We start from the raw sequence: 26,983 nt of genomic DNA, 5'->3' as shown, positions 1-26,983 counted from the left end.
CGTTCACACAGAACAATGCGCTACTTTTCCATTGTTTTTCTAAGTAAACGTGCTAGACGGACCATTGCGTTCGCGTCTCGCGTCTTTTGCAGCGTCTCGCGTATGACACGGCATTCTAAAAACGTAGCGTTCAAGTTAAAATTAGTTCAACTTTTTAAAATCTCTGGGTCATGTGCTTTTTTTCACTCCACTGAACTTCGTCTTACGTTTTTAATAGCAAAAGCACATTCTGACTTTTTTTTAACGTGTTTATCATAAATCATCTGATTTTTGTTCATTATGTGGGATTTGATGTGTGAGCAATAATAATAGCGAAATTAGACTCCAATCAAAGATGTTTGATGCTTTGACGTAGTATCAGGCTGCGGCTTGTCTGATATTATTGCAGAAGCGGCGTTTGATTTGTTACACCAGCGCACCACGTTATCGCTCAGAGTCTGAGGCCAAGGCATTGTTTGATATTATAAATGATCATCTATTAGAGTGGATGATTGTTTATTGTGCCCTAATACCCCCATAAATAACAGAGTGCTCCATCAGTTTACAGAAGCAGAGAGTCTGCGTTCAGCACGAAACTCAACCGATCACTCACAGCCTCACTGTCAGAGAGCGTTCCAAATGCCTGCCTGACGCTTGACAGCTTGTCATTTTTTGATGGTATCTCACTGGGTGAAGGCCTGACTGTCATATTGATTGACAGATTGGATTTTGTTTTTTGCATGTGTATGCAACATAATTCAGCTGTTTGTGTATTTGCTAATTCCCTTCATGCATTTAGCTGGCGTGTTGCAGATGTGTATGCATGCATGCATGCGTCTTTTTCCCCCCCAGAAGTCCGTTGCACGAGCTGTCCCGCCGGCTAAATGAACACGAGCAATGAGTTCTACTTTGCTGATTGGTTTATGACTAATGTCTATGTAAAGCCTGGAGGAGAGCAGACAACTTTGACCTTGACAAAATAACATATGGGATGCATGGAGATTTCCTCTTGCTTCTTCTCCACCTTTGTTTTTTTTTTCTTTTCTGTCCTTCATCTCTTTCTGTCTCTGTCTCTCTTTCTCCTGAGATCTCTCACTTCAGTAATCCAAGTGGCTCAAGATAAAAGCGCTGGCGTTGACTCCAGTGTCTTCACTGCTTTAATACAAATTAATCCCCCTCATTGATTACAAACTTACAAGCTTATGCACAGCTTATCAAAATAAGCCTCTACCTGGTTTAAACCATTCACTCACACTGTGCTGTGCTACACTCGCTCATACATGTGTCCGTTTGTTCAAACCTAGGGTTAAGGGATTGAACTTTGGTGTGTAACTCGCTCTGCGCAATAGATGCAGCAAATAATGAGGGGAGGTTTGCCATTATGCTTCTACTTTCTACTTTTATTTCTACTTTTTGTGTTGCAACAGTAAAAACAATCATAATGTCATTTATAGACAAAGATGCTGAATAATAGCTTATTGTTTAGTCACAATATTGGTTTGGTACACTGCTAAAATCAGTAGTACATTTCATGTTAATTAATTAGCGGTAATTATAACTTCTAGCACTTGGCATGCTGTAAAGCACAATGATTAACAGTTGTGGAAACAATATGTGAATATTGAGAAAACCTTTTTAAATAAAATCCACGCTAAATCACTAGAATGCTTCAGAAGTTCAGTGTTTGAAGATCTCACATATTGTCCTGTAATCTCTTCCACGATCTCTTGGTTCATACAGGATTTATCACATAAGAAAGAAGTGCAAGATTTTATAGAGCGGAGATACATTTGGGACACACCACAAAACTTCAAAGGTTGATCGCGATGTAGAGAGAATTTACCTCAAGTTGTCTTGTCATGTTGCATTACTTGTGACTGATTTCCCAGCAGCGCTTTACTAAAGTGTGAACATTTGATATGTCATTATGAATTCAGGCTGTCTGAATGTGTGCTGAATTGTGGAAAATCCATTTAGTACATACTGTATACTACACAGAATACACTATATAGTGCTTACAATTTAAAAAAAATAGTGTGCAACAATATATATGTGACCCTGGATCACAAAACCAGTCACGAGTCGCAAGGCTATATTTTTGGCAATAGCCAACAATACAATGTATGGGTCAAAATTATCCATTTTTCTTTTATGCCAAAAATCATTAGGATATTAAGTAAAGATCATGTTCCATGAAGATATTTTGTTAATATCCTACCATAAATATATAAAACATTTATTTTTGTGAGTGAATGCAGCACAATCGTGAACATAAATGGACAACTTTACAGGAGATTTTCTCAATTTTTCGATTTTTTTGCACCCTCAGATTCCAGATTTTCAAATAGTTTTATCTCGGCCAAATATTACCCTAACAAACCATACATCAATGGAAAGCTTATGTATTCAGCTTTCAGATGATGTATAAATCTCAGTTTAAAAAAAATTGACCAATGTGACTGGTTTTGTGGTCCAGGGTCACATATATACTTTTTTTTAAAACCAAATATAAGCAGTAAAATTGATTGGGAATTGATCTAAATTGATTTGGCTTGAATTGGTTTTCAAACATTGTGATTTTTGGGGGGGTGTAAATATACATGTTAACTTGTTAAACGCCAGTGGTGAATGTAAATTCTAGAAATTCCAGAAGTCTCTCACACTACAGCAGAGTTTTGGCCGTATCATTTCAGTAGATCTCACTGCCAGTGGCGTCCCTTTTCCATCTGTCTGAACTTTTCTTCCTTTCTCTATTCGTCTCTTTCCATCTGTCTCAGTCATTTTATTCTCTCTCTCTCTGATGGATGTAATGTGTGGGTTGAATGGAGAGATCGATCAGGCGCTGTGCGTTGAAGCAGTCAGGCTGCTGGGCCTCTGCGAGCGCAGATTATTTCCCAAATTATTACAGCCGCCAGATGCTTGTCAGAAGACTCTCTCCGTCAAGGTTAGACTCTCTCTCTCTCTCTGCCTCCCTCCCTCCCTCCCTCTCTCTCTCTGTTTATTCCTCCTTTGTCTTCTTTTTCTCTCTTTTCTCATCTGGGATTTTCAACTCATTAGCATAAAGTTTCCACACTGCAGCTTAATTTGGCCAGGAACTGCTCACTTAGACTGGAAAAAGTCTGACCAGTGACAGGAAAGAGTTAAGGAGTGTTTTAAATGTGATGATGGATGAGATGTGATGTCAATATACGAGGAAGACTTCACATGAATATTAATTAGCTCATGTTGATGTTGCTCAGTAATCTTCCAAGACTGTCCAGTCACCTTAGCAAATTAATATTCATAAACCAAGTCCTATAGATTTATAAAGACATAATGTGCAGATATCCTGTGTGTGGCCTTGTAGACACTCCACATTGTTTTGGCATTGAGATGTGCTGTTTATTTATTTATCGACAAAATTTAAACTGTCTTTTAGATCTTAAAACATGGTTGGCTTCTAATTTTTTACATTTAAATGAAAACATGACTGAGATTATAGTTTACGGTTCTAGTGGTCAAAACACGTGTTCGAAATCTAGGTGTAAATATTGAAGTCAAGTTTCTTTCACTTACGCAATCTAGCAAAGATGAAATCATGCTTGACGTTTAAAGGCCTTGAAACTGCAATCCACGCTTTGATAACATCCAGACTTGACTATTGTAATGCGTTATATATGGGAATTAGTCGGTCATCTATTTCTAGTTTACAAAAAGTTCAAAATTCAGCTGCTAGACTTTTAATGGGGATAAAAATAACGTGAACACATTAGTCCTACCCTGGTCTCCTTGCACTGGCTTCCGGTCTACTATAGCAGTGGTCTCCAACCTTTTTTGCGCCACAGACCGGATTAATATCAGACAATATTTTCATGGACCGGCCTTTAAGGTGTGGCGGATAAATACAACAAAATAAAATGATACGACCGGCATAGAAACTGGGGTATTTTTTAAATATAATAATAAACGTGAATCCAGTGTGTAGGCCTACTCGCAACTTTATTAGCAGCGTGCTCGTAACATCGCACCTAAAGACAACTGAGAAAGCCCGAACACAAACAAAATGCCCCCCAAAAGAAAAAAATCTCCATGTTTTCGGTACTGATGCGTTCATGTAACATGTAAGGGTGGCGCTGCCAATAAAGCACCTAAAAGCTGTCACAACGAACCGGCAAAATTAATGATTATGAATATGTAAAATATAGCTGGAGACATTTTAGTTGTTTACTAATAAACCAGATTTTTTTATGTCAGTGTCGGCTGGAAAGATGAAGTTGACGATGCTGACTCGTGATCTTCGCAGTAGTGAACGCGCCAGAGAGAAATGCATATTTCATACGGATTACATAAGCAGAGAACAGTCAGTTTTCTTTCGTTTTGAATTGTTCTGTTTAAAAGTAGACATTTCAAGCTTTCTATATGTCTCAGGTCTGTGAGGTAAGTAGGCTACCTTATACGCTGAGTTTAAGTTCATTAATGAGACGAGCTCCAGGTTCACGCGCCGGCGCCTCCGTGTCATGATTATCGATTTTCTAATATATTTACTTCTTATTTATTCAATCCAGACAGTTGGTTGATGAAACATTGATTACAATTAAGATACAATTAATACAAAACGAAATTAAATTTAAAGACAGGCTTTGTGCTTTCTGTTTGAGGTCTCTGGGAAAGTTTTAAAGCAGTCTTTTAGTGGCGCTTTCAGAGCGCTCACGTCCGTAACGTCTGTAACTGAGAACTGTCCCGTCTGTAACATTTAAAAAATAAATAAATACATTTCTAAATAAATGCGACTTACAGTCCAGTGCGACTTAGGCTATATATGTTTTTTTCTTCTTCATGGCGCATTTTTTGACTGATGCGACTTATACTCCGGAGCGACTTATAGTCCGGAAAATACGGTAAGTTATTTATTCTTTCTATGCGGCCCGGTACCAAATGTCGGACCCCTCTACTATAGGATTGATTTTAAACTTCTGTTATTGGTGTACAAATCCTTGCATGGACTCGCACCGGCCTATCTCTCATAGCTTGACGTCGTCATACTCAGATTCTAGTCAGAATATGAGTCTGATACTGCTCCATTGGGCTGTGATTATGGGGCATGTTTCAACCAAACCAGGAAAGAAAATGCCTCTGCACTCAATTGGATAGACCTACAACCAATCAGAGCAACGGAGTAAGTGACGTATGTTCTTCATTCATCTTTCCGATCGACAAATGCCTTGATTGCGGTTCTCTGCTCCTCTTTTAAAATTAATGCGCTGTCGATATCTTCTATAACAGACGCGATGGCGGAATCTACACATGATGTTTCATAAACAAAGTACAGGAGGAGCACGTTCAAATAATCAACCCAATCAACTTCATCAAACAATTACCATGTCTACCCTATCAGCATGAGAGGAAGCATATATTTATTCACTCTGTCAACTCACCTAACATTCCTTGACAGTTTTCAACAGCCCTCCACTCACTCTTGGCTTGTTCTTCGACAGCCAGGAATACGGGGGGAGTACTTTGGGTTCGGGCCGAATACCGAGCCCAAAGCCCTCTCCTTGGACAGTACGCCAAATATGCATTTATTCTGTCTGACTTATTTGTAAGTGTGAAATCTCAATTCTCCAGCAGCAGTCATCTGTCCATCATCATATAAAGCCCGCCCTGAAAATTGTATTGGTCCGAACAGCTCTGGTTCGGGCATAATAGCTCACAACGGATCAAGTCCAGACCGAACTTCCCGACCTAAAAATGTTGTGGGCGGAGCTAAGTTCGGCTGGCATCCAGGCTATATCGCTCAGGGGTGCGTTTCCCGTACAACTATATAGCTCGCTGCTTAACTACCATAGTACGATGCATCGTTGGAGAAATCAACTAGCTAGTCACGACTGTTTCCCGAAACCGTATGTCGCAAAGTATCGTTCAACCACGTTGGTTTATGACGTCTCGCACGTGGTGGACTAATAACTTATTTTAATTAATCTGTTTGAGATCGAATTAACGCCAGATTTTGTCATATAAGTTACAGACATGGCATCTGAAGACCATTTCTAATTTTTCTCAGTTATTTTGCTTTATTACCAGACTCAATATTTGGCTCGTTCTTACATAGTAGAGCACGTTCGCACATGCGCAGTCTTCAAAAACGGTGCTTTAAATCTCTTGACAAACTAAAAGACGTAAATTACATTTGTATGTATTCTAAATAAATAACACGGGTTGTACTGAATGTCAGCTTGCTTGTTTTGCTAAAGATAAGGATTCATGTAAACTAGAAACTATGCTTCTAACCACAGCTCGAGAGCTGTCGTTCCAACCACACAAGTTTGCGATACTGTTTGCGAACGTTCGTTGGAACGATGGTTTCGGGAAACACCAAATCGTTGAACTATGCTGATAACGACGGAACTTGCGACCATAGTTGGCTAACGATGCTTTCGGGAAACGCACCCCCGATCTTTTAACTGAATATCAGACTGGACGAAGTTTGAGATCAGTGAATCCCCAAATACCTACTGTAGGACACATCTCGCTTTTGCTGTAGCAGGGCCTAAACTTTGGAATAGTTTGCCTAAACATATTAGAGACGCTGCTACTGTACAGGATTTTAAAGGATAACTCAAAACACATCTGTTTTCAATAGCTTTTAATCAGTGACAATTTTATTATATGTGCTGCCTTTGTGATGTTCTTTTCTCTTTTTGTGTTCTGTGTGACATTGTAAAGCACACTGGTCAACTTGTGTTGTTTTAATTGTGCTATATAAATAAAGTTGCTATTGCTAAGTTGCTATAAAATATTATTTAAAGATAAATATTTTATGGAAACATTTAAACATCAAATATTTGCACATATGTTTTCTTTTCTTAAAAAAAGGGTTTTACATATACACAAATATGTAATATTAAGTATTAAATATTCTTAAGTATTTTTTAAATTAATAATTAAAAAATTATTAATTGATACAGTATCATAATTTTCATATAATTTAATATCATTTTAATAAATAATCTGGAAGTCAACAATTTAATATCAAAATATGGTTAGAAATCAAATATACAATTATTTAAACAAACTTGTCAAGAGCAAATTGATTGCTTTGAATTTTTGTTGTTGTTGTTGTTGTTGTTACATATAAGTTTGGTTGTTCGTGTTAGTGTTGTATCAACTGCCTTTGTACTCGGTCCCTATTCGGACGGGATTAACTTTACAAGGGTAGATGGTAGAGATGCGCGGTTGGCGGTTACAGCCGCGGACTCCGCGGATAAACCGCGGATTGGGCGGATGACGTGACGAAAAATTATATTTTAATTAAAATCGGGCGGGTGGCGGGCGGTTGAACCAATCAAATGAAAAATATATGTATACACAAATCAACGGATGGCGGGCGGGTGCGGTTTTGAAAATTGGTCAAAAACGTTGGTGCGGCTGGATGGCGGACGGATGATGATTTTTGTGATGCGGTTGCGGATGAAATAATAGCCCATCCGCGCATCTCTAGTAGATGGAGTAATGTAATTTTACCACAGGACATCTGTAATATTAATGGCCAATTTGCACGGGATAAGATATCTCAGTAAACTAGCAGAAGTGGGAGAGTAACTCGATTTGCGCATCGCCGTCACCCTCCTGTCGTCATGTGGGTATTACGTTGCTTCCTGATATCACGTGTGCAAACACATATAATATATATTTATATATATATATATATATAAAACAGTTATGTCCGGTCGAATGATGTATTAATTAACTTGAGATTGGATTGTGTTGGTGAAAGGCACTTACCTAACGCTAAAATATGTTTCGTGCCTCTAAAAAGTGCTTTCGATCTTCTTTCTGATCTGAATGGTGTGGCAACACTTGCCACAGACTCGTCCCAGCGTCTAGAACGCAACTGAATGCTTTAACAAGCATCTCCATACTTGAAAAACCGCGGAAAACTACTTTTAAACAGGAAATGACGGAATATTTACGTACACATTTACAGCGTGTCTATTCGCACGGGATTAGTATTACCTGAGGTCATTTTTCCGGACCTTTTTACTGAAGGTAAAAGTCGCCGTGATCTTTACTGACATTGTCCGTGATGATCACTGAGATGCACATTCGGACGGGACTAAAATCACAGAGAAGCTCTGGTAATTATCACTTTACCCCACCTCTCCATGTTAAACTAGTCCCGTCCGAATAGGGCTTAAGAGGACTCAGGATTTTATTTCAAGATCGATCAAGACCACACAGCAGTGTTTCGTTACTGAATGAATCCGCTTCTTTGAACGAATCGGTTGAGTAAAAGATTCAGCGACTTTTGCCACTACCTTTTGGCGATTTTAGTTTGATATTTAAAAGTATCATTTTATTTTTCCATTCTATATTTCTATATTCCAAATTTTATTTTTAAAACATTAATCTAAACATTATGTATGCCTTTAAAATTGCAGTGCAAATATGACTTTTGTTGTTTGTGATTTCATTTGATTGGCAATAGCTTTAAAGTGTCTAATTGTATTAATTGGATTTATTGATTAAATATAAGACTTTTGTCATGCAGTAATTGTGGATCTTCCAGATGAATTTAAGGAGTGCTGGTCTGATCTTGGCCTTGACTCAGTCTCAACCGCTCAAAGACTTGGTGGTCTTGACTAAAGCACTATTTGTGCAATTGGAAATTGCATAAATCCAGCCAATAATATTAGAGCTTGCCCTTTTGCTCTTGTTTGTTTGCAGTGCGTTTCAGGTCCGCAGCTGGGACTGTGTGCACGCTGTTTCTCTGGTGCCGTGTTTTGTCAAGGTGCCGGTCAGAGTAATTCCTACTTGAGTAAGGAATGTAATTACGTTCTGCTGGTGTGATTAAGATCGTGAAATGCGCGGTGTCTGCCCAGGACAAAAATAAAGAGCTGTTTTGGATGTAGATTTTATAATTATGGAATAGCAGGGCCACAATTTGAATCCAAAAACACAAATATCTACCCCATTAAAATCCTGCCGGCTGAGCATCCGCTAATCAGCTTATGTGTTTCCTCTCAAGTGATTACTCTGCTCTAAACACCACAGAGTGAGCTAGGGACTTCACCTACTAAAAGCACATCTCCACTTATTTCCTTCTGCACTGCTGCATATTCAAGCAACTTTTGATGAAGCTGTTTGTTTTTCATTAGGTTTGCACATTTGAGGGAACTTTTTGAGATTAATTAGCTGAATGTTTAATGCCACTAAATTTATTTAATACAGTTTATGCATTTACCTCATTTGACATTTAAACCAGCTTAATTGTGTTCTGTCCTCTTTATAGCAACTAATGGGAAAAGAGGAAAGAGCTCAGGCAGCCGTGTTCACTTCAATCTCATGTATTTATACATCTGATCCAGATGGGACTTTTAACAAAAATAAAATCATTATGGCAGAGTGTAATTATCATTGAGCTCAACAGGTATGAAATAATACCTGCGAGCAGAACCACATGGAATTTGCACCTGCAAAATTGAAACATCCATAATTTACAGAGTTCTAAATATCCCCTGTTTCTTGTGTTTATTTATGAAATATTTTTTTGCTAATTTGATCAAGCGTTCATCTATCAATTAGAAAAAAACAGCTTCTTATTTTGTCCTATTTTCCAGCTAAAAAAAAATCTCAAAACATTAAATACTTGGCACATCATTTTCTAAGACTTGTTTTCAGAGCATATGCATTCAGTTAATTAATGTTTTATTTGTTTTACCTCATTGCCAAATTGTGCTCACTTGAGCATAAATCTATAAAAACATTTTAAAGCAAGAAAAAAAAGCACTTTTTTTGCATGTACTGTGCCATGTGTGCATATTCAAATATGCAAATGAATTATTCAAATCTATCCTATATATATTTGTTCTTCTATGAGTAAATTAAAGTCATATTATTATTAATGTTTATGAGGCAGTGTTATTTTTGTATCATTGAGATAAGTTTTTAATAATATTTTGAATTAGATTTTGTTTATATTTTCCATTATCATTTTAGTCTCAGTTAAAGTTTTAGTAATTTTTTTTTTTTTTTTGTATATCAAGTTAAAATGAAAATGGGAAATGTTTTTGATGATTTTAGTTTCAGTTCTAAAAATAATCCTGTTTTGAGGTTAAATCTGGGTGAAGTTCATTTGGAAAGCCTCAGATTCTCTCCTGTCCTGACTTTTGAACTCTCTTGTCTTCTTTTGACATGTTAGTCTGATACATTAACATGATTAATTATGAGCTATTGTGCGCAAATACTAGGTAACTATTCCATGAGAATAGCCCAGTTATCCAGGTTTATGCCAAGTTATCAAAGAACTGAAGAGCATTATAGTACTTCAGTTTGTATGCTAATTGTACTATAAATATCAGGCAGGTTTAAAGAGAGCAGAAAACATTTGGAAAGACCTGTGGTGGAGCTTTAGAGTGATGATACTCCAAACTGTGAGCAAATGTTTGATGGTCCTGAATGGAAAAAGACACCATGAGCAAGAGTGAATGAGAGAGAGAGAGAGAGAGAGCGAAGGAGGAACGAGAGCGAAGGAAATGGATAAGAGATGAATTGCTTTCTCGGGAGAATAAGAAAATGAGATTAGATCAGAAGTTTCAAGGCAGCTATAGCTTATCCTTTCACTATTTAAACTATCACAATACAAACAATCCTCTCAGACGCCCAGCACCTTCTCCATACCTATCCAGAGTGTCCTCGGGAAACGTGCATGAGTGTGTAAATCACCTTCTTTTCTAAGTTGTTTTCATTTTAAATGACATAATTAATGTGTAGGTTCAGAATTAAATGCCTGCATACTGTATACTTCACAGTATATAATGCATATACACTACATTGTTTCAAGAAGTATGGAGCAGTATTGTCTCATTATGTAATGATTCATTCAGCAATGGGCTAATTAGATGATTCATTCAAATTAGGTTATTTTGCCGTTTTAATTCACTTTTTTTGTAACAAGAAGGACATGTTTAAAACCTAGATTGATATTTCTGATTGATCCATACTTCTGATTCATATTAGAGATAGAAGGTCAAGTCGAGCGCATTGCATTGTGGGATGCAGTATTCCATGCAGTGTGCTCAAATTGTATACTTCTCATTTTGCATACAGTGCATGACCTGCATACTACGAGTACGCCATTCTGATCATGCCATGTCAATTACTAACAAGCAGGCCCGAATGCTCCTTAAATGGGTCATTTTTATGCAGTAACTTCCACTCTGGAGCAAGTGTGCACCCAAGGTTTCTAAAAGGTATCTGCAGGAAATTTACTATTAGATCATCTTAAAATCCAGGCCATTTGTTTTCTCAGCAGACGGTGACAATTTAAAAAGCTCATCCTGGAAGATTAAAAACTGATGTTGTGGATCCTCTAAAGACACGTGTGTCCCACGACACTATCAAATTATGCTGTGGATAGTAGTCTGGATAGAGTTAGTACATGTCCTTGCTTCAGTTTATTATGTTCAAGTAGGTTTCTGACAAATGGAGAATATGTGTCACTACCAATGGAAGTTCATTCATTTTATACGTAATTATTCTGTAATATACGTTAATATGTTATTATGATTTATTTATTTTAATGTGTACTGTACTATAAAATGTATTGAAATATATATAGTATATATGAAGAGAATTTTCTTCTAGAATGATCATTTTTATCAAGCTCGTATATTTAAAGGAGCCGTATGTAAGATTGTGGCCAAAACTGGTACTGCAATCACTTTCAAATTACTGTAGAGCGGTGTATCCCCGGTGTATCCCCTAAATACAGGGTGGGCCATTTATATGGATACACCGTAATAACATTGGAATGGTTGGTGATATTAAAGTCCTGTTTGTGGCACATTAGTATATGTGAGGGGGCAAACTCCTCAAGATGGGTGGTGACCATCACATATACTAATGTGCCACAAACAGGACTTTAATATCACCAACCATTCCCATGTTATTACGGTGTATCCATATAAATGGCCCACCCTGTACATTTCTTACATACAGCTCCTTTAAGTTCAGTAATTTCACTTAAATGACAATTAATAGTTAATTTTCATTGCCATTTAAGTGAAATTACTGAACTTAAATATATGAGCTTGATAAAAATGATAATTTTAGAAGAAAATTTCAGATGGCACTTAGAGGCTTTGGCATCTGAACTCTTCATATATAATTTTAGTGTAATTATATATACATACATACACACACACACACACACACACACACACACACTATAGCATATGCTATAGTGTGTATGTGTGTATGTGTATATATATATATATATATATAAATATCTCATATCTTATTTCATTATTTAAAATGGTTGAAAATGTCCTTTCTAAATCAAGGTCATCTAATGCTGTTGAGTAGAGACCAGTATCTGTTTTGCGTTTGTAAGGTTTTAGACCCTATTTATGCCCTGAATAGTGACTAAAACTCCATCACGACAACAGGACAAACTAAAGAACAGTATGTTCTTGCGTCCCCTCATCTGAAACCCCATCGGCTGGTCTTGGTTTGACATTAGTAGCGTCTCGCTGTGTGGATTTCTCAAGGGCCTTTTACTTGATTAGACCTAGATTAGAGTGCTCCTTCGGTCTCTCCCACATACATGCCACATCTCTTATTCCTTCCTTTAAAGTTTTTCTTTTCAAAGTCTTCAAATTACATATAATCCCTCATTTACAATCTCAGCTGAATGAATGTATTTCTGGAGCAGTGGACGACCCCTTTAGAGGACAATGCTGTCTGGACTATTTAAACTCACTGATTCTGTCTGATCCTCTTCGGTTTTACAGATCTGTCCATCAGATGGGCATGTGACGAATCCAGTTCAGTATGATCGTTGTTTCTCGCTAGGAAATGTAGCGTCACTCTAGTGCACAAAACTTTTGTTGAAAACAATCATTTTGGTGCAGCTAGTGGGGCAGAATTCACTTTTTTTTACTTCGGGTTCAATACAAGTTAAGCTTAATCAACAGCGTTTGTGGCATAATGTTGATCAATACAAAACAAAAAATCAACTCATCCTTTGTTTTCTTTAAAAAAGGCAAACGTCTTGATTACTAACAATGAAAGTGAATGGGGCTAATTTTTGGAGGAGTTAAAAGTAGAAATGTGAAGCCTATAATCTTATAAAAACAATAATTCTTCTATTTAACTTGTAAAGTTCACCTCAATTTTATGTTTTAGGGTTGTCATGGCATGAATTTGTTAAGTTGTTAAATTGGATATAACTTTACACACAAACAGGGGCGGACTGGCCATCTGTGTGATCTGGAGAATCACAGAACGGCCGGTACTCCAGGACGGCCGGTGGGCCGGCCCACCACCCGCCACGCACGCAGTCATCATCTGTTTTTTTCCCCCCACTAATCTGTTTCACACTCCAGTACTGTAGGTGGCAGCAATGCACCTTTAAGTTGGATGCCAGCTGTGCTGGCCGTGGCCGCCAAGTAAGAAGCAAAGACGTTTGATAAAAGCATAGAAACAAACAAACAATATGCATAACGCGGCCGCGGGTAAAAAACGGAAGAAAAAAAAAGTGTGGGGCTGAGAAGGCGAGAGAAAAAAAATTGCGGAATTTAGATAGGCCTACTGAAGCCGCTAAATGTCGCAAACTAACTGGAATATTTAGCAGCACAGCCAGCAGCAGCACCTCGCAGTTAAATATTAGCAGCCAGACAGCTATGCAGCAACATGCCACCAGTGATGATGAGGGACAGAAAGATGAGCTGGTTCCACAGGCAGATCCAGGGCAAGTAAGTATGGAACATGAGAGGAGAAAGAGAGTTAGGCTACTTGCTAGGGATGATGTTAGGAAGTGATATTCAGGTTGCTACATTTTTAATGATTACAGTAGTTAAAACAGCTAAACTTAAACATTTTAGCTGTAAAATCCAGCTAATATTAAGAAATATGTTGTGCTTTTACTTTTAAAAATGTTGGTAACGTTACAGTTAATGCTTACAAACTTTGAAGATTTTGAATACAGAAGTTACATTTGTAATGGTGTATTTTCATTTAGATGTGGTATTATTACTTAATTAATTACTGCATAAATTAATTAAGATTATTAAGTAATAAATTCATTTTAAGACAGAATGGAATAGATTGTCACAGCATATTATATAATCTATTCCATGCTCTCTTGGAATAAAACCTTTTTTTTTTTTTTAAATCCATTCCATCATTTGTTTATTCAGGTTGAGCTTAGATCAAGTCCATTTATATGTGAGTATTCAAGTTAATCTAGAATAATATGCTTTTAACACAACATCTAGTCAACATCAGTGCTATTGCTATAATTTGGATGGTATAGTATCATGAGCCACAATTTAAGTCTTGTGACACTCATGCCAGGCGTTATTGTTGTTGTTGTTGAGTTTCCGCGCGCCGATTGCTTTGGGCCGGGCCTAGTCAAAAGTCCAGGGCTGTTTTTTAGTCCCAGTCCGTCCCTGCACACAAAACTTTCTGCCATCTTAGTCTATGTGAACTTCTTTCTGAAACGCGTCACAAAAATGAATACTTGCCACACAGACATGAGAGATATGTCTTTAGAAAGCTTGAAGTGTTCTTTTTTAAATTTAGTAAGTCATATCGAAAACAAATATTCTCTGTTTATGTAATCCGTATGAAACCAACGAGAGGCACAATCTTCCAAACTTGACCTCATTATTTTTAACGGCTTCTGAGAGATGCTTTGTTGGTGTTCAGCAGCTTAATTTAGTATTATTTACAAACTATGATAGTATTTCTTAATATTATTACTTTTTTAATTAGATTTACGTTTACATTTTTTTATTTTAGTTTACGTTTTTTTATGTGCTTTTGTTATTTTTATTAGTTAAATCTTTCATTTATTTTATTTATTATTTGATTTGAATTATTTTTTGTATTTAAAAAATATATATATTTAGTCATTTTTTCAACTCATTTATTTATGTTAGTTGCAATTTTCATTTAAGTTTAAGTGTTTCTGTTCTGTTTCTATTTTATTTCAGCTTTAGTTCAATTAAAAACTTTTTTTAATGGTTTAATTTTAAGTTTAACAATGTCAACACTGGTGCTCAGGAAGCATTATATCACTAGCTTGCTTACTGCTAATGCATTATATTAACAAGCTAAATTCAAGCATGCTACAGTGAGTAAATGGCATTCAATCTGATGTAATTTCCCATTTTAGACTGGACCGTTCTCATTTTGGGTATTGAAATAGGCAGCGACTGGTATGAAGTCCATGTAAATATAATGAACTGAGCGAGTGCTGATTTTGGAGGTGGGATGTTGAATTGCTCTGAGCTGCTAGTATCATTGAAATGATTTTGCCCCCCTCAACATCCAACCGTCTATCCACGTTTCCACGCTCCGTTTGCTCAAGGCCTCCATTTTAATTTGCCAATCTGTTGTAATTGCTTTGAGAGCTGGCTGGCTCGGCATATTTTCTTCAAAGCCCCCCAATCTGACACACATGCACGTGTGTGTGTGTGTGTGTGTGTGTGTTTGCGCACTCATAGACATCTCAAACGCCAGCTCCGATGCCCACGACCACACACACGGCATCGCATGTGCACAAAAAACACAACCGACACGCGTTGTCGAACACAAGCGCTGTCTGTTCACCAAAACGCCTACATTGCGACGCTGTCATCTCACTGCAGATCTTTCCCTTCTGAATATGAGAAATACAATAACTCAGCGCCGCAGATATCTGTCACCACGTGCTCTACGTGACCTTTCTTTTTTCTCGCAGCGTTTCATGATTGCTGCCACGGATCTGAAGCTACATGAACGTGATTGAAGTAAAGGGCAACGAGATGGGAAGCAAAAATAAACAGTTCGCCCTTGAGCTCCAGACTGTGTGTGTGTGTGTGTTTCAGACGAGGAAGGGAGAGAAGGACGTGGAAGAGAGTGGGGCGGCTTGATAGACTAAGATAACACTGCCATGTCAGTACCTAAAAGAACATTGTTGGCTGTCATCTCTCTCCGACTATCTCGTCTGCTCTGTCTGTCTCTCTCTTCATCTCTGCTGATGTGTATATTACGAGAATCTGTTCTAAAGCGTAGTGAGCGGCCTACCTAGACAGCATCTTCTGATGGGATTGACTTTAAGTTTATGACTTTATGTTGACTTTAAGTACATCTGAGCTTGTCATAGACATCTAGCCATGTTGTTTTTTTAACTGGTCTTGCATGATCGTAATAGTTACCAGATTTTAAGCTGGACAGTTTTCATGTTGGGTCTTGAAATAGGCAGCAACTGGTCAGTTTGCATATTCATATTGTTTAATGTGAGAAAACATAAGGAATATTTTTCTACATGGAAGACATTTGAAGCATGTTATTTTGTTCCTAATCAGTACACTAGAAAATGTCAAGCAGTATGAACTAGATGCAGATCATCTTAAAATGGACAAATATTGGTGAATTAAACTGTTTGGCTATGCAATATAAAAGTATTCATTGAAAAGTATCAATCTAACTACATGAAATAAGCATTTTAATAAAATGGGATATTTAACCCCATATTTAGTAGTGTTTGCTAAGGGATGCATCACTGTTGCTGTTCATTTTAAGTCAAACTCCAATTTTAAATATTGAACTTTTGTGTTTCACTCACTTTGTTTGGGCTATAGATGTGAATGATATCTCAAATCATGTGTTTTCTTGAAGAGATATGTGCTGTTACTATGATTTTTACCTGGCAGGCATTAAAACAGGTAAAAAAATCCCCTAGACTTACACTGTAGTAGTGTTATTATATTATTTATATATATACTATTGTAGTATTTACAATAGTATCTTAGCAACATGCTTGAAATTATATTTGGAATCAGTTGTGTCAAGCACTGTTTGGGAGACGTACAGAGTTGCTGCCCATGTAGTGTATTTCAGATGTCATTTCTTAGGTAGATGCCTGTGTAGATCACAGACAGCGAGGGCGCTGACTAGAAACAGAGCTTATGAGACCCGAAAAGCTGACCTTCCCTTCTGCCTGTAGCCAAACGCACATCCAGAGATGATATTCGTATCAACATCAGAGCGCAGAGAAGGGTTTTTCAGGGTGAGGGTGTTTGAGTGTGAATGTGCGTGTCCTCTATTTGCTTTACAAGTGCAGGTGACGGACACACTGCGGCGACGTGTCTCTCTCTGTTTGTTTGTGTGGAACAGGACGACAGGCTGCGAGTGTCCTCATGGTGTCCTCTTCAGCCCACGCTTGGCTTTTGTACAATAACTGTTGAGGCTGTTCAGCCGGTGTCAGCACTTATGGTACCTGCACAAGTGTGTGTGTGTTTGTGTGAGGTCTTTGTAGGGAACACAGAGAAAAACCCTGCATTGTGGAGGCAAATCTCACGAAGCCAGTGAGGTAAATGGCTCATAAAATTACTAAATTAAGTTTAATTTCAGAAATAAATTGATAAAAGTGAAGTGTTAATGTAAATTGATAAAGTGTTCATGTAAATTGATAGCATTGTTCTGCCACACACATGCAAAAATGTTGTCAAAATTGAGTTATAATCAAAATCAGGTCTCTTCCCAGCTGAAATCTTTTACTTTAAGCAATTAAAGGTAGGGTTGGCAATGTTTGGAGAGGCTAGCAATAGCGAGCTAGCTTTGAAAGCATAAGATCTCACCCAAAGCCACGTCTCCTCCAAAACACGTGAACGTGCAACAGCAGGGAGCCAAAGCATCACGAGAGACAGAGCTCTAGTTGTACCACCTGACTGCTGCAGATTCATTTTGCTGTTGATAGTGTAAATTCAAGTCACGAACCGCTCCGAGTATAACGTCACGGGATTCCATCTCTTCCAAATGACAGTAGTTATGGTGTGAGCGCAGCATAAGCTGTAGTATTGGTTCAGTTTAGGAACTGTAAAAGGCGGCTGCTGTTTCGTTGTGATGCTCGGCGACTGACATCTGTCTAACTCTGCAGAGCATGAAACGTGTTGATGACGTGTGATGTCTGCGCGAGCAGGTGTGCGGAGGTATGGAAATACATGTGTTGACAGGCAGGTAGGACATCGTATCGGACCAAATGCAATGATTGGACGAACATTTTATGTTCCTACGCTAAGATATATATATATTTAGACCACTTAACTTAGTGATTGCTGTCAGGATGTGATAACCTAATATCAATATTTGATAACCCAAATAACCTACCCTGCCTTTAAGTGTGTGCTCTCATGTCGAATAAATGATGACATAATTTGCATTTACATTGACTTATTTAATGTCTATTCCTTGCGAAAACTATTTGAAAATAGCTCTTGTGCATTTAATGTCAGGTTAGACAGTGATCTCTGGTCTTTCGCTTCATGTCCAAACGGAGACATCCTAAATTCAAGGGTTTTCCAGAGAATTGGCCTTTTACACTGTCTGAGCAGAGATGTAGATTAGCCTTGGATTTCTACACCCACTCCACTTTTGTGTGTTTGTCATGTTTACTTGCCATCAGACCCATTATCCGGTTTATTCTCAATCCACTTGTCCTTGTTGTCTCAAAAGAGTTTCAATTAAATTCAGACATTCGCTGCTTCAGTCGGCTGGAGTGATTCAGAGAGGCTGGTTTGACTGAAGAGAGGAAAGAAACCAGGAGGAGGAATAAGCGAAGGAATCATGCTTTTAAAACCTGTGACAATATTGTAGTTCTGATAAAAGTGTTTCATAGATAGATAGATGAAATAACTGTTTCCTATTTAAATCATTTTAAAATGTAATTTATTCCTGTGATGCAAAGCTGAATTTTCAGCATCATTACTCCAGTCTTCAGCGTCACATGATCCTTCAGAAATCACTCTAAGATGATGATTTCTGATTATTATCACTGTTAAAAACAGTTTTGCTCCTTCATAATTTTGCGTAAACTATGATAAATTTTTCTGAATTTTTGGTTTACATAGTACTGTCACTTTTGATCAATGAAATGCTTCTTTGATGAATAGAAAAATGAATCCCTTTCAGACTTTTGAATGGTAGTGTACACAGTATTGCATGTTTGAAGTATGTGAAAAAGTATGTAATAAGGAACATTTCATATTCTGCATTGTCACATGACCTCATCATTTTGCATGTTTAATTCAGTAAGTGTCTTTGAATTTAGGAATAATAGGTACGGTTTGCATTTCAATTTGCATTTCAAAAATTTGACTAAAATGTCTCGAAACATGAAACGCCATTAGCATTTGTTTTATTGAATAATGTGATATTGTAAGCAAAATGGAAATGGATTGAATAAGTGGCTACTGTGAAGGCAAAAAAGTGATTAGCAAAGAGGGAGAGAAAAGCACACACACACACACAACGGACAGAAGCTGAAAGTTTTGAATTCCAATGGCAGTCTTTCTCTGGTTGAATCTGTGTGTGTGCCCATCTGTTATTGTGTGTGTTCTGGCTCAGTGGCTGTAGTGATTGGGTTTAATCCCAGCTGAGCGCTGAGGAGTGAATGAAGGGCTTAGAGCCCGGAGCGAGGCCTGGACACTGCTGCATCTTTCCTCAGGTTCACTTCTGGTCTCGCGATGTTGTACATGGCGAACTTTGGTTTGGACCAAACTGACTCTGACATGCACTGAGGAAGATTTGATTTCTCTGAGGTTGCTCTTTTGTAGATTTAGAAATGAAGCTTTTCCCCGTTTTTGGTAATTCACGGGACCGGACGCCAGTTATTTTGCCAAGACATCTCTTTTATTTATTTTATGTGTCAGCATAGGAGAGAAATGGCGTTTACTGTAGAGATGTTCATTTACGCAGCTTTCTCCAGCTTTCTCTGAGTTTTATACGCTCAGAGGAACATATGGTTTCTATTTAACATGGAGTGTATACCCGATCCTTAAATCAACATATGCTTCGGCGGAAACCATTTTGAAGCAGAAAGACGATGGTTCTCCTATTATGGTGTAAACTGTTGTTATCATTCATAGCGGCATAACTTCCATGTGAATAGCAACTCACATCATTAGATTTTTGTTGACTTTAATCAGAAATGTTTATTTTATTGAAGTCCTGACTTTTTATTGCAATTTGAGATGTTGAGATCTTTTGCTCTCAGATGAGACCCATCACTATGTGAAAATCTGAGAAATTTGAGTCTCCATTTACTTTCAGTTTTAATAAAGAAAAACAACTGACATTTTTCAAGTCATCTCAAAAGTCTCCATTTAATCTTAAAGATCTCCAGGAGAAACAGTTGAAATATTCTCAGATCACAGTTGATATCTTATTTGTGATTTGAATGTTCAATTAGACAATAATGTAGGCCTCACAAAGGCGTATTTATGTGTTTTTGACCTGCACATGATGTGCTTCTGTTTAAGTAAAGGCTGCATGTGTCTGTTCATACATTCACTTTTCCATCCATTCATCCACCCATCTCTCTATGTGTGCATGTGTTCATGTAGCACCACAGTGGCACGGCAACCAAGTCTTTGACTTCCTCTTCCACACGCTTCAGTGTGTATTGAATTAAACCATTTAACTCTGTTGATTGACCTCAGTGCATCAGATTTCCCAGTGTGAGATGCCTGTATATATTTGGAATAACAGGCTGCCATACTACTCTAAAAAATATGCACACACTGCACAGAATGCTAAAGATTCAGTTTTCACTATCAAATCAATTTCTGCATATGCATCATGAATAATATCAATTTTCAATCAATTCAATCCAATTTTTTTTCATTGAATATCCTGTTTCCCTTGGAAATAGGTCACATTACAGAGGAAAAGCAGGTTGCAGAAGCAATTTCATTTGGACTTTTTGGTTAAAATGGAAAATAATCACATTTATTTACAATATACAGTAGTTAGCTAGCACTGAATTAAATGTGCATACTGCATGCTATTTCACAAAATACAAAATACTATTTCCATGCATCCATCCATCTATCCATGCATCCATCCATCTATCCATGCATCCATGCATCCATCCATCCATCCATCCATCCATCCATCCATCCATCCATCCATCCATCCATCCATCCATCCATCCATCCATCCATCCATCCATCCATCCATCCATCCATCCATCCATCCAATATTTATTTTACATGTAGTATGCTAATATGTACAGCCATTGTGTGTTGGTTCTCTTTGACTGCTTGTGTGAGTGATTATAGTTGCCCTTTGAGTTACTGTGAAACAGCATTTATGAATATTAAGGTTTTTCATTTTTACAGCTCTTGGAAAGGATTTTATATTCCTGGAATGACGGAAGAGAGAGAGAGAGGGAGACAGATAGGGCAAGCTGAGAGAGAAAAGAGAATGAAATTAAAAAATAGCGGAGAGAGGAAAAGATCTATCTGTCATTGCCTTTGGTTTATAAGCCATTTGTTTTGTCCATTGATGTCAGCACATAAGACAGAGCCGTGTGGGATGCAGGACGAGTCACGTGCTGAAGTTTAATTCTTAAGGTCAGGGGTTTGCGGTTTGTTAAAATCCCTGCATAATAGTGAAGCGTGCCTTAGCAAACTTGAGCAATTGCACCAAATACTGACTGAAAGAGAGAGACAGAGCCCAGAAAAGAGAAGGTAAAGAAGATGGATAGATAAAAGGAAGGTAAGGCAATAAGAGAAAGACAGTACAAAACAATAAGTCTCAGAGATTGAATTGCTGTGACACAGAGATGAGAGACACGATTACTGATCAGTCAGATAACGAAGCCATATTGAATTTTCACTGTTTCGCTGACTTTTTAAATGCCACTTTGCTGTGTGCACTCTGCAAACTCCAAAACACTGTCTTAATTAAAAGAAAAATATGAAATGGCATTCACAACATTTTTAATATGCCACATTTTCAACTGAAATTAAGTCATAAAAATTAAAACTGAAAAGTATAATTTATTTTTGACAATTAAGCTTGTCTGTTGACTACTGTAATGCGATATCATTACTGTAAACGTGATGACAAATTATTTAAATTGTGCATACGTCATTAGTAGTATTTTTAACTGAATTTATTTAATTGTTAATACATTTTAAATATATAAATATAAAGAGACCTAAAAATATAATTCATTTTATTAAAGCAAAATATAATTTCCTATTTTTTTTCTTTCAATAGTAGGTTAAATATGTCATATTTTTTCCAGTTTGGATCATCTTATGATATTATTTCACATTTTTTCAAATATATATATATATATTTGTCTTTGCAGTGTTGCTTACATTATTTCAGGGATGGAGATATTATTATGTGTTTATTAAAAAATTAACTTGCATTGATGTAATAAGTACATATTCTACATGACAGTACAGTACACTGGTTTCACATTGTCTTTTATGTATTTCTCAGAGGAGGCCAAACTAAACATACTTGTCAAATTTGCTCTCTACTGTAAATATTGCACCAATCAGAGGTGTCATGGCTGTTTAACTGTGCATGTGTGATTTGTGCACAGCTTAGCGGTCATCAATCAGTGATCCAATGGCCTCTCAGAGTTAAATGTCAGCTATTGTAGTCTCGACATTAACAGCGCATGCCCTCAGGTTAACTGTACTGAGCTGATTATATTCAGGCACAGATTTTACAAAACTATGAGTGTCACATGCAGATTTCTGCAACCAGAGCTTGTCTATACTAATACTGTGCTAATACTATCTCAAACTATTCATTGCCACTTTAGAAAGGTAATTAATGGAAACTAATAATGCAGTATTTATGAATGAAGTGTAGTGCAAGTCTGTTTTTATACATAAATCAGGTTCATTTGGATTTTTTATTTTATTGTTCAATTGGATGATTTATTTATTTATTTGCCATTTTGTGTTTCAGTCTGAATTTTTCGATTGCATTTTTTTTCCACATTACACACATTAAACTTTGTTCGATTTCACTCACTTTTACTCGCTCTTTCATTATAGTAATAGTATATTATAGTAAATAGTGAGTATGTAATTTTGCGCCACTAATGGCACACAACAGAATTGCAATAAATACTAATACATTGCAATGCCGTTTATTGCTGCTAGAGGTGCAGAAATTACACTCTTCACCTTCAACAACAAACATATGTTTACACTTAATATCCAGGACCAATTTATTTTGTATTAAATGGAGTTCTGACTTATAATCAGGATCACGACTGTGACTTAAAATGCATGAAAAGCATAGGATGGATGTGGATAATGCCCCTAGCGCAAGCCTGGTCAATAAGACATAGTGTTTAATACCGTTTGAATTGGCACCCTGGAGTGGAGTGTCATTTGGTGCTTGCATTACTCCTAATGGTGTAGCCATTAAACGCAACTGCCCTTGAATTAGGCTCACCTCTCGAACGCTCGCTCTGTTATTTCTCGAACATTAGGTGCATTACTGCAGCGAGCCTATTAGTTGCTTAAGCCACAGTTTGAAAGCTTTTGAATGCATTCAATGAAAGGTATGTAATTGATATTTTTGATGAGGGCTCTTTTGTCAAGAGTCGAGTGAAGGAGATCGTCTGGAAGTCTGCCCGTGTTCCGAGTGGAAATGAGTGGGAGTTTTTGCACCTTGAGCCCGGAGACGGGCGGCAGGTGTTCGTGGGTGAGTCTGGACTCAGATCAGGTGAATCTCCCCAGGAGAATCACGAATAACAGGGATTGGGCGAGACATGAGAGCGTGAATCACCTGTGTGGGAGCTGCTCTGATTATAGTACGTCCAATGGTGTCCGGAAATGGAGACTGGAAACAATATCGCGCTCCCACACATGATTAAAGCAAAAGCTTACCCAGAACGTAATATTCTGTCCGTTACTCACTCTCATGTTATTCCAAACCTTTATCGTCTGTGATGCACAAAAGGTGATTTAGTTTGAATGGTTTAGTTGAATGTTCACTCTGCTCTTGTTCAAAAAAGCACCATAAAAGTAGTTCATATGACTTGTGTAAATGCATTTGGCATGCATGCATGATGCCCTTGGACTTACAATTCATTTATTTAAATATATAAATTTATTCGATTGATTATACATCTTTTTTGGCTTATTTAGCTCTAAAAAAAAAATAGCAACAAACAAAACAAAAAAACAACAAACATAATGAGAAAATAAAAAACCTGCACCAAACCACTTTCATATTTGGAGTGAATTTGATTTGAATTTGAAACTTAAAATAAATAGAATTTAAACAAGGAATTTGAATTTAAATGATCTAAAATTCTAAAGAAATTCCGATTAGTCCTTTTTTTTAACTATAAAAGCAAAGTTTGAAATGTATATAGCTGTATTTTCAGTTAGAAAACCTAGATAGATAGATAGATAGATAGATAGATAGATAGATAGATGGGGGAAGAACCGTTTATTTCCCAGAATGCACCTGTGTTCAATTTAGTACTGTGAATTCCTTTTCCTGTAATTCCAGTTAAAATTCCAATGCAGCTTTCTGTGGCATGTGGCCAATTTAACACACTCATAAATTGAAAGAGAGCCAATTCTTCCGTTCTGCTTTTTTAAGCAACATTTCCCTGAGCTGGGAGTGATGTATGGGAAAGGAATGTCCGGGTATCCTTCCATTATTATGCTGGCATCTCAGCTCATATTAGAAGAACATCGTGTTCAAACTCTGAAGAGACAGCCTGAACAGTTCTAGCAATTAATAGTGGAAAAACTTTTGCAAACTTTCCTCCATTTTTATCTGGGCACACGCACTGATCTGTGGTCCCGTCTGAAGCTGTCAGGTGTTCATTTCTCCTTCATGAGCGCAGGAAAGAGTGAGAACTGCATAGGTCAGTTAAACGTCCAGATGGAGAGAGCTTATTTTCCATAGTCTTACTTGGATCAGCTATTTTAAAAATTTGCATGGTGCACATTTAACCAATTATAGTGCTGATGCAATCAATATGCAGCCAATTAAACACATGCTTCGTTTAGACGGCAACATGTTGAAACTGGAATCAAGTCTGTTGCTGCAAATCGGAATTTCCTGCATCCTTGACAGAAAAGTGCAGGAATATCCCACATCTCACTTTAAATTCAATGCAGTATTAGGCTGCATCCTAATTAGCTAATTAGCATTAGTGCGTCCTAAATCACATTGTTTGGTGTACTATTTTTCAAAATGTGCATCCCATCATGCTGTTTGGACTAATAGCGATCATAATTCACTTGTGACTGTTCTTTAGTATTTTGTAGTAAAATAGTGAAGCATGTGTAATGGGATAATATTACCCACAATCCTTTGTGCTATAATTAATAATTTTCTATCAAAAACTGTCAGTTTTGAACCTAAAACTGAATAATGAAAGACACATTCATGCAAACACAAATAGTATGCAGCAAATGGGTTTTTTTTTATTTCAATTTGATGACTGTACTATTTTGCCCCAACACTTCCATACTGTGTCACATACTCAAAAGTACATACTTCCTCATCCATCATTAGTGAAGCACACACTTGTAGTGTGCAGTAGAAGACTGTCAGTTGTGATGCAGCCTGTGAGTCAGTGTCGTGGAAATGTAGATTTGTGTGAAACATCTGCCACACTGACTTTCTGGGAAAAGTTTCCTGACATTGAGCAGGTTTGAAGTGAATTATCACCATTAAAACAGAGGAGTGGGTTGTTTCTGTAGAGATGGAGCTTTTCAATGATGATGACGCATGTAATGAATCTATAACATGCTGAGCGGCCCACGTGTTCTGAGAACTGTGTCAAGAGACAATTTATCCTGCGTTACAAACAATACATAAAGCACTTTACATAAGATTTGTAGGATTCCAGTTTGTACAGATCTTTTTCCTGTTGCATCTTGAAATGATTAAAATAAATTGATTTAGGCAACATTTCCAGAATATAACACTATAATGCATGTAAACTTAAGTTTAAGTTTATTGTCCTTTCGTAAATTATTTTTGAATAAAATGTACACTTACATGTATGTTCCTCCTTTTACCACCAGTGTAACTAGTAGATGGGTAGTTGACACATACTTTTTGTATGAAAAGCATTTCCTGCAGTGTGACGTGCTAAACTCCATCCAAAACATAATTAATTTATAATTATTATGCATGCAGCATGAGCTTACAGTATATTAATTGAGGAACTTCATGGAATATTTGTACTTTTTAAAAATGCATTTCTCACAGCTTAGACCCATTTCAAAATGAACTAGTGAGGAAAAAGGTGTTTGAAAATGTGACAGACTTCAACACTTTTTGAGATTTAAGCTCTAAAATAAAAAGCAACGTCTCAGCCATCATTTGAGTAATTATGTGTGTGCAACCGTTTGAAATAGAAACATAATAATAATCATTCCATTTTTACTTAAGAGCATAAAACGCTGGGTTAAAGAGACTCAAAATGATGGGCCAGGTCACAAATCATGAAAAAAAAAATAAAAAAAAATGTGTGAACCCCTACAGGACCTAAAATATACACGTTACCTTACATACCCCCCCCCCCTTTTTTTTCACACACAATCTTCATGCTGATTTGAAACAAATTGTCATCCTGGATTTGAGACTTCAGGTCATTCTTCTACTGTTACCCATGATCCTTCACCTTTGACCTCTGTATCTTTTCTGTCTTTCAGAGGTTGGCTGGAGAGGCTGAAAAAATCCAACGAGAGCATTCATGGCAAGATGCAATCAAAGTAAGGTCAAAGTTCAGCTGTCTTGAGAGTTGAGGTTACAAACTTACTCAACTTTTGAATGAGAAAATAAGAAGAATATAATTTGCTTTCTTTCAGTAACAGTTGAACAGAAATAATTGTTACATTATTTGTTTCAAATAATTACATTTCACAAATGGAAATGGATCGTTTGTGATGGATGGATGGATGAATGGATGGATAGATGGACATATACTGTATGGATATGTATATATGGATCTGGTAAATGACAAATGAAATACTGTAAGTACACTGTAAAAAATTTGCTGTAGTTATGCAGCTGTTTGCCAGTAACTTACTGTAGATTTAAATTGATGTTATTTACTGGCAACAGTTTGTTCAAAGTTAAATGAACATTAAACATTAACAAGTCTTTATCTTTACAGAATAAAATTATAAAATAACAATCTAATGCAAAGCATTCTGGGAACCAGAAATCTTCATCAACCTTT

General features: G+C 37.0%; 1 protein-coding gene across 4 annotated transcripts in view; it reads left to right on the top strand.

Moving 5' to 3' along the window:
* Positions 1 to 26,983, top strand: part of cacna2d2a (calcium channel, voltage-dependent, alpha 2/delta subunit 2a) — a 212,215-nt gene that overhangs the window by 69,384 nt on the left and 115,848 nt on the right. For all 4 annotated transcript variants that reach the window (XM_084425665.1, XM_084425667.1, XM_084425666.1 and 1 more), the window contains exon 4: positions 26,454 to 26,513. In XM_084425665.1, coding sequence (XP_084281791.1) covers positions 26,454 to 26,513 — 60 coding nt within the window. The remainder of the gene's footprint in view (positions 1 to 26,453; positions 26,514 to 26,983) is intronic.

The sequence above is a fragment of the Rutilus rutilus genome (assembly GCF_951802725.1).
Source record: "Rutilus rutilus genome assembly, chromosome: 12".
Lineage (NCBI taxonomy): Eukaryota > Metazoa > Chordata > Actinopteri > Cypriniformes > Leuciscidae > Rutilus > Rutilus rutilus.
This window is presented reverse-complemented; position numbering and strand designations above follow the sequence as displayed.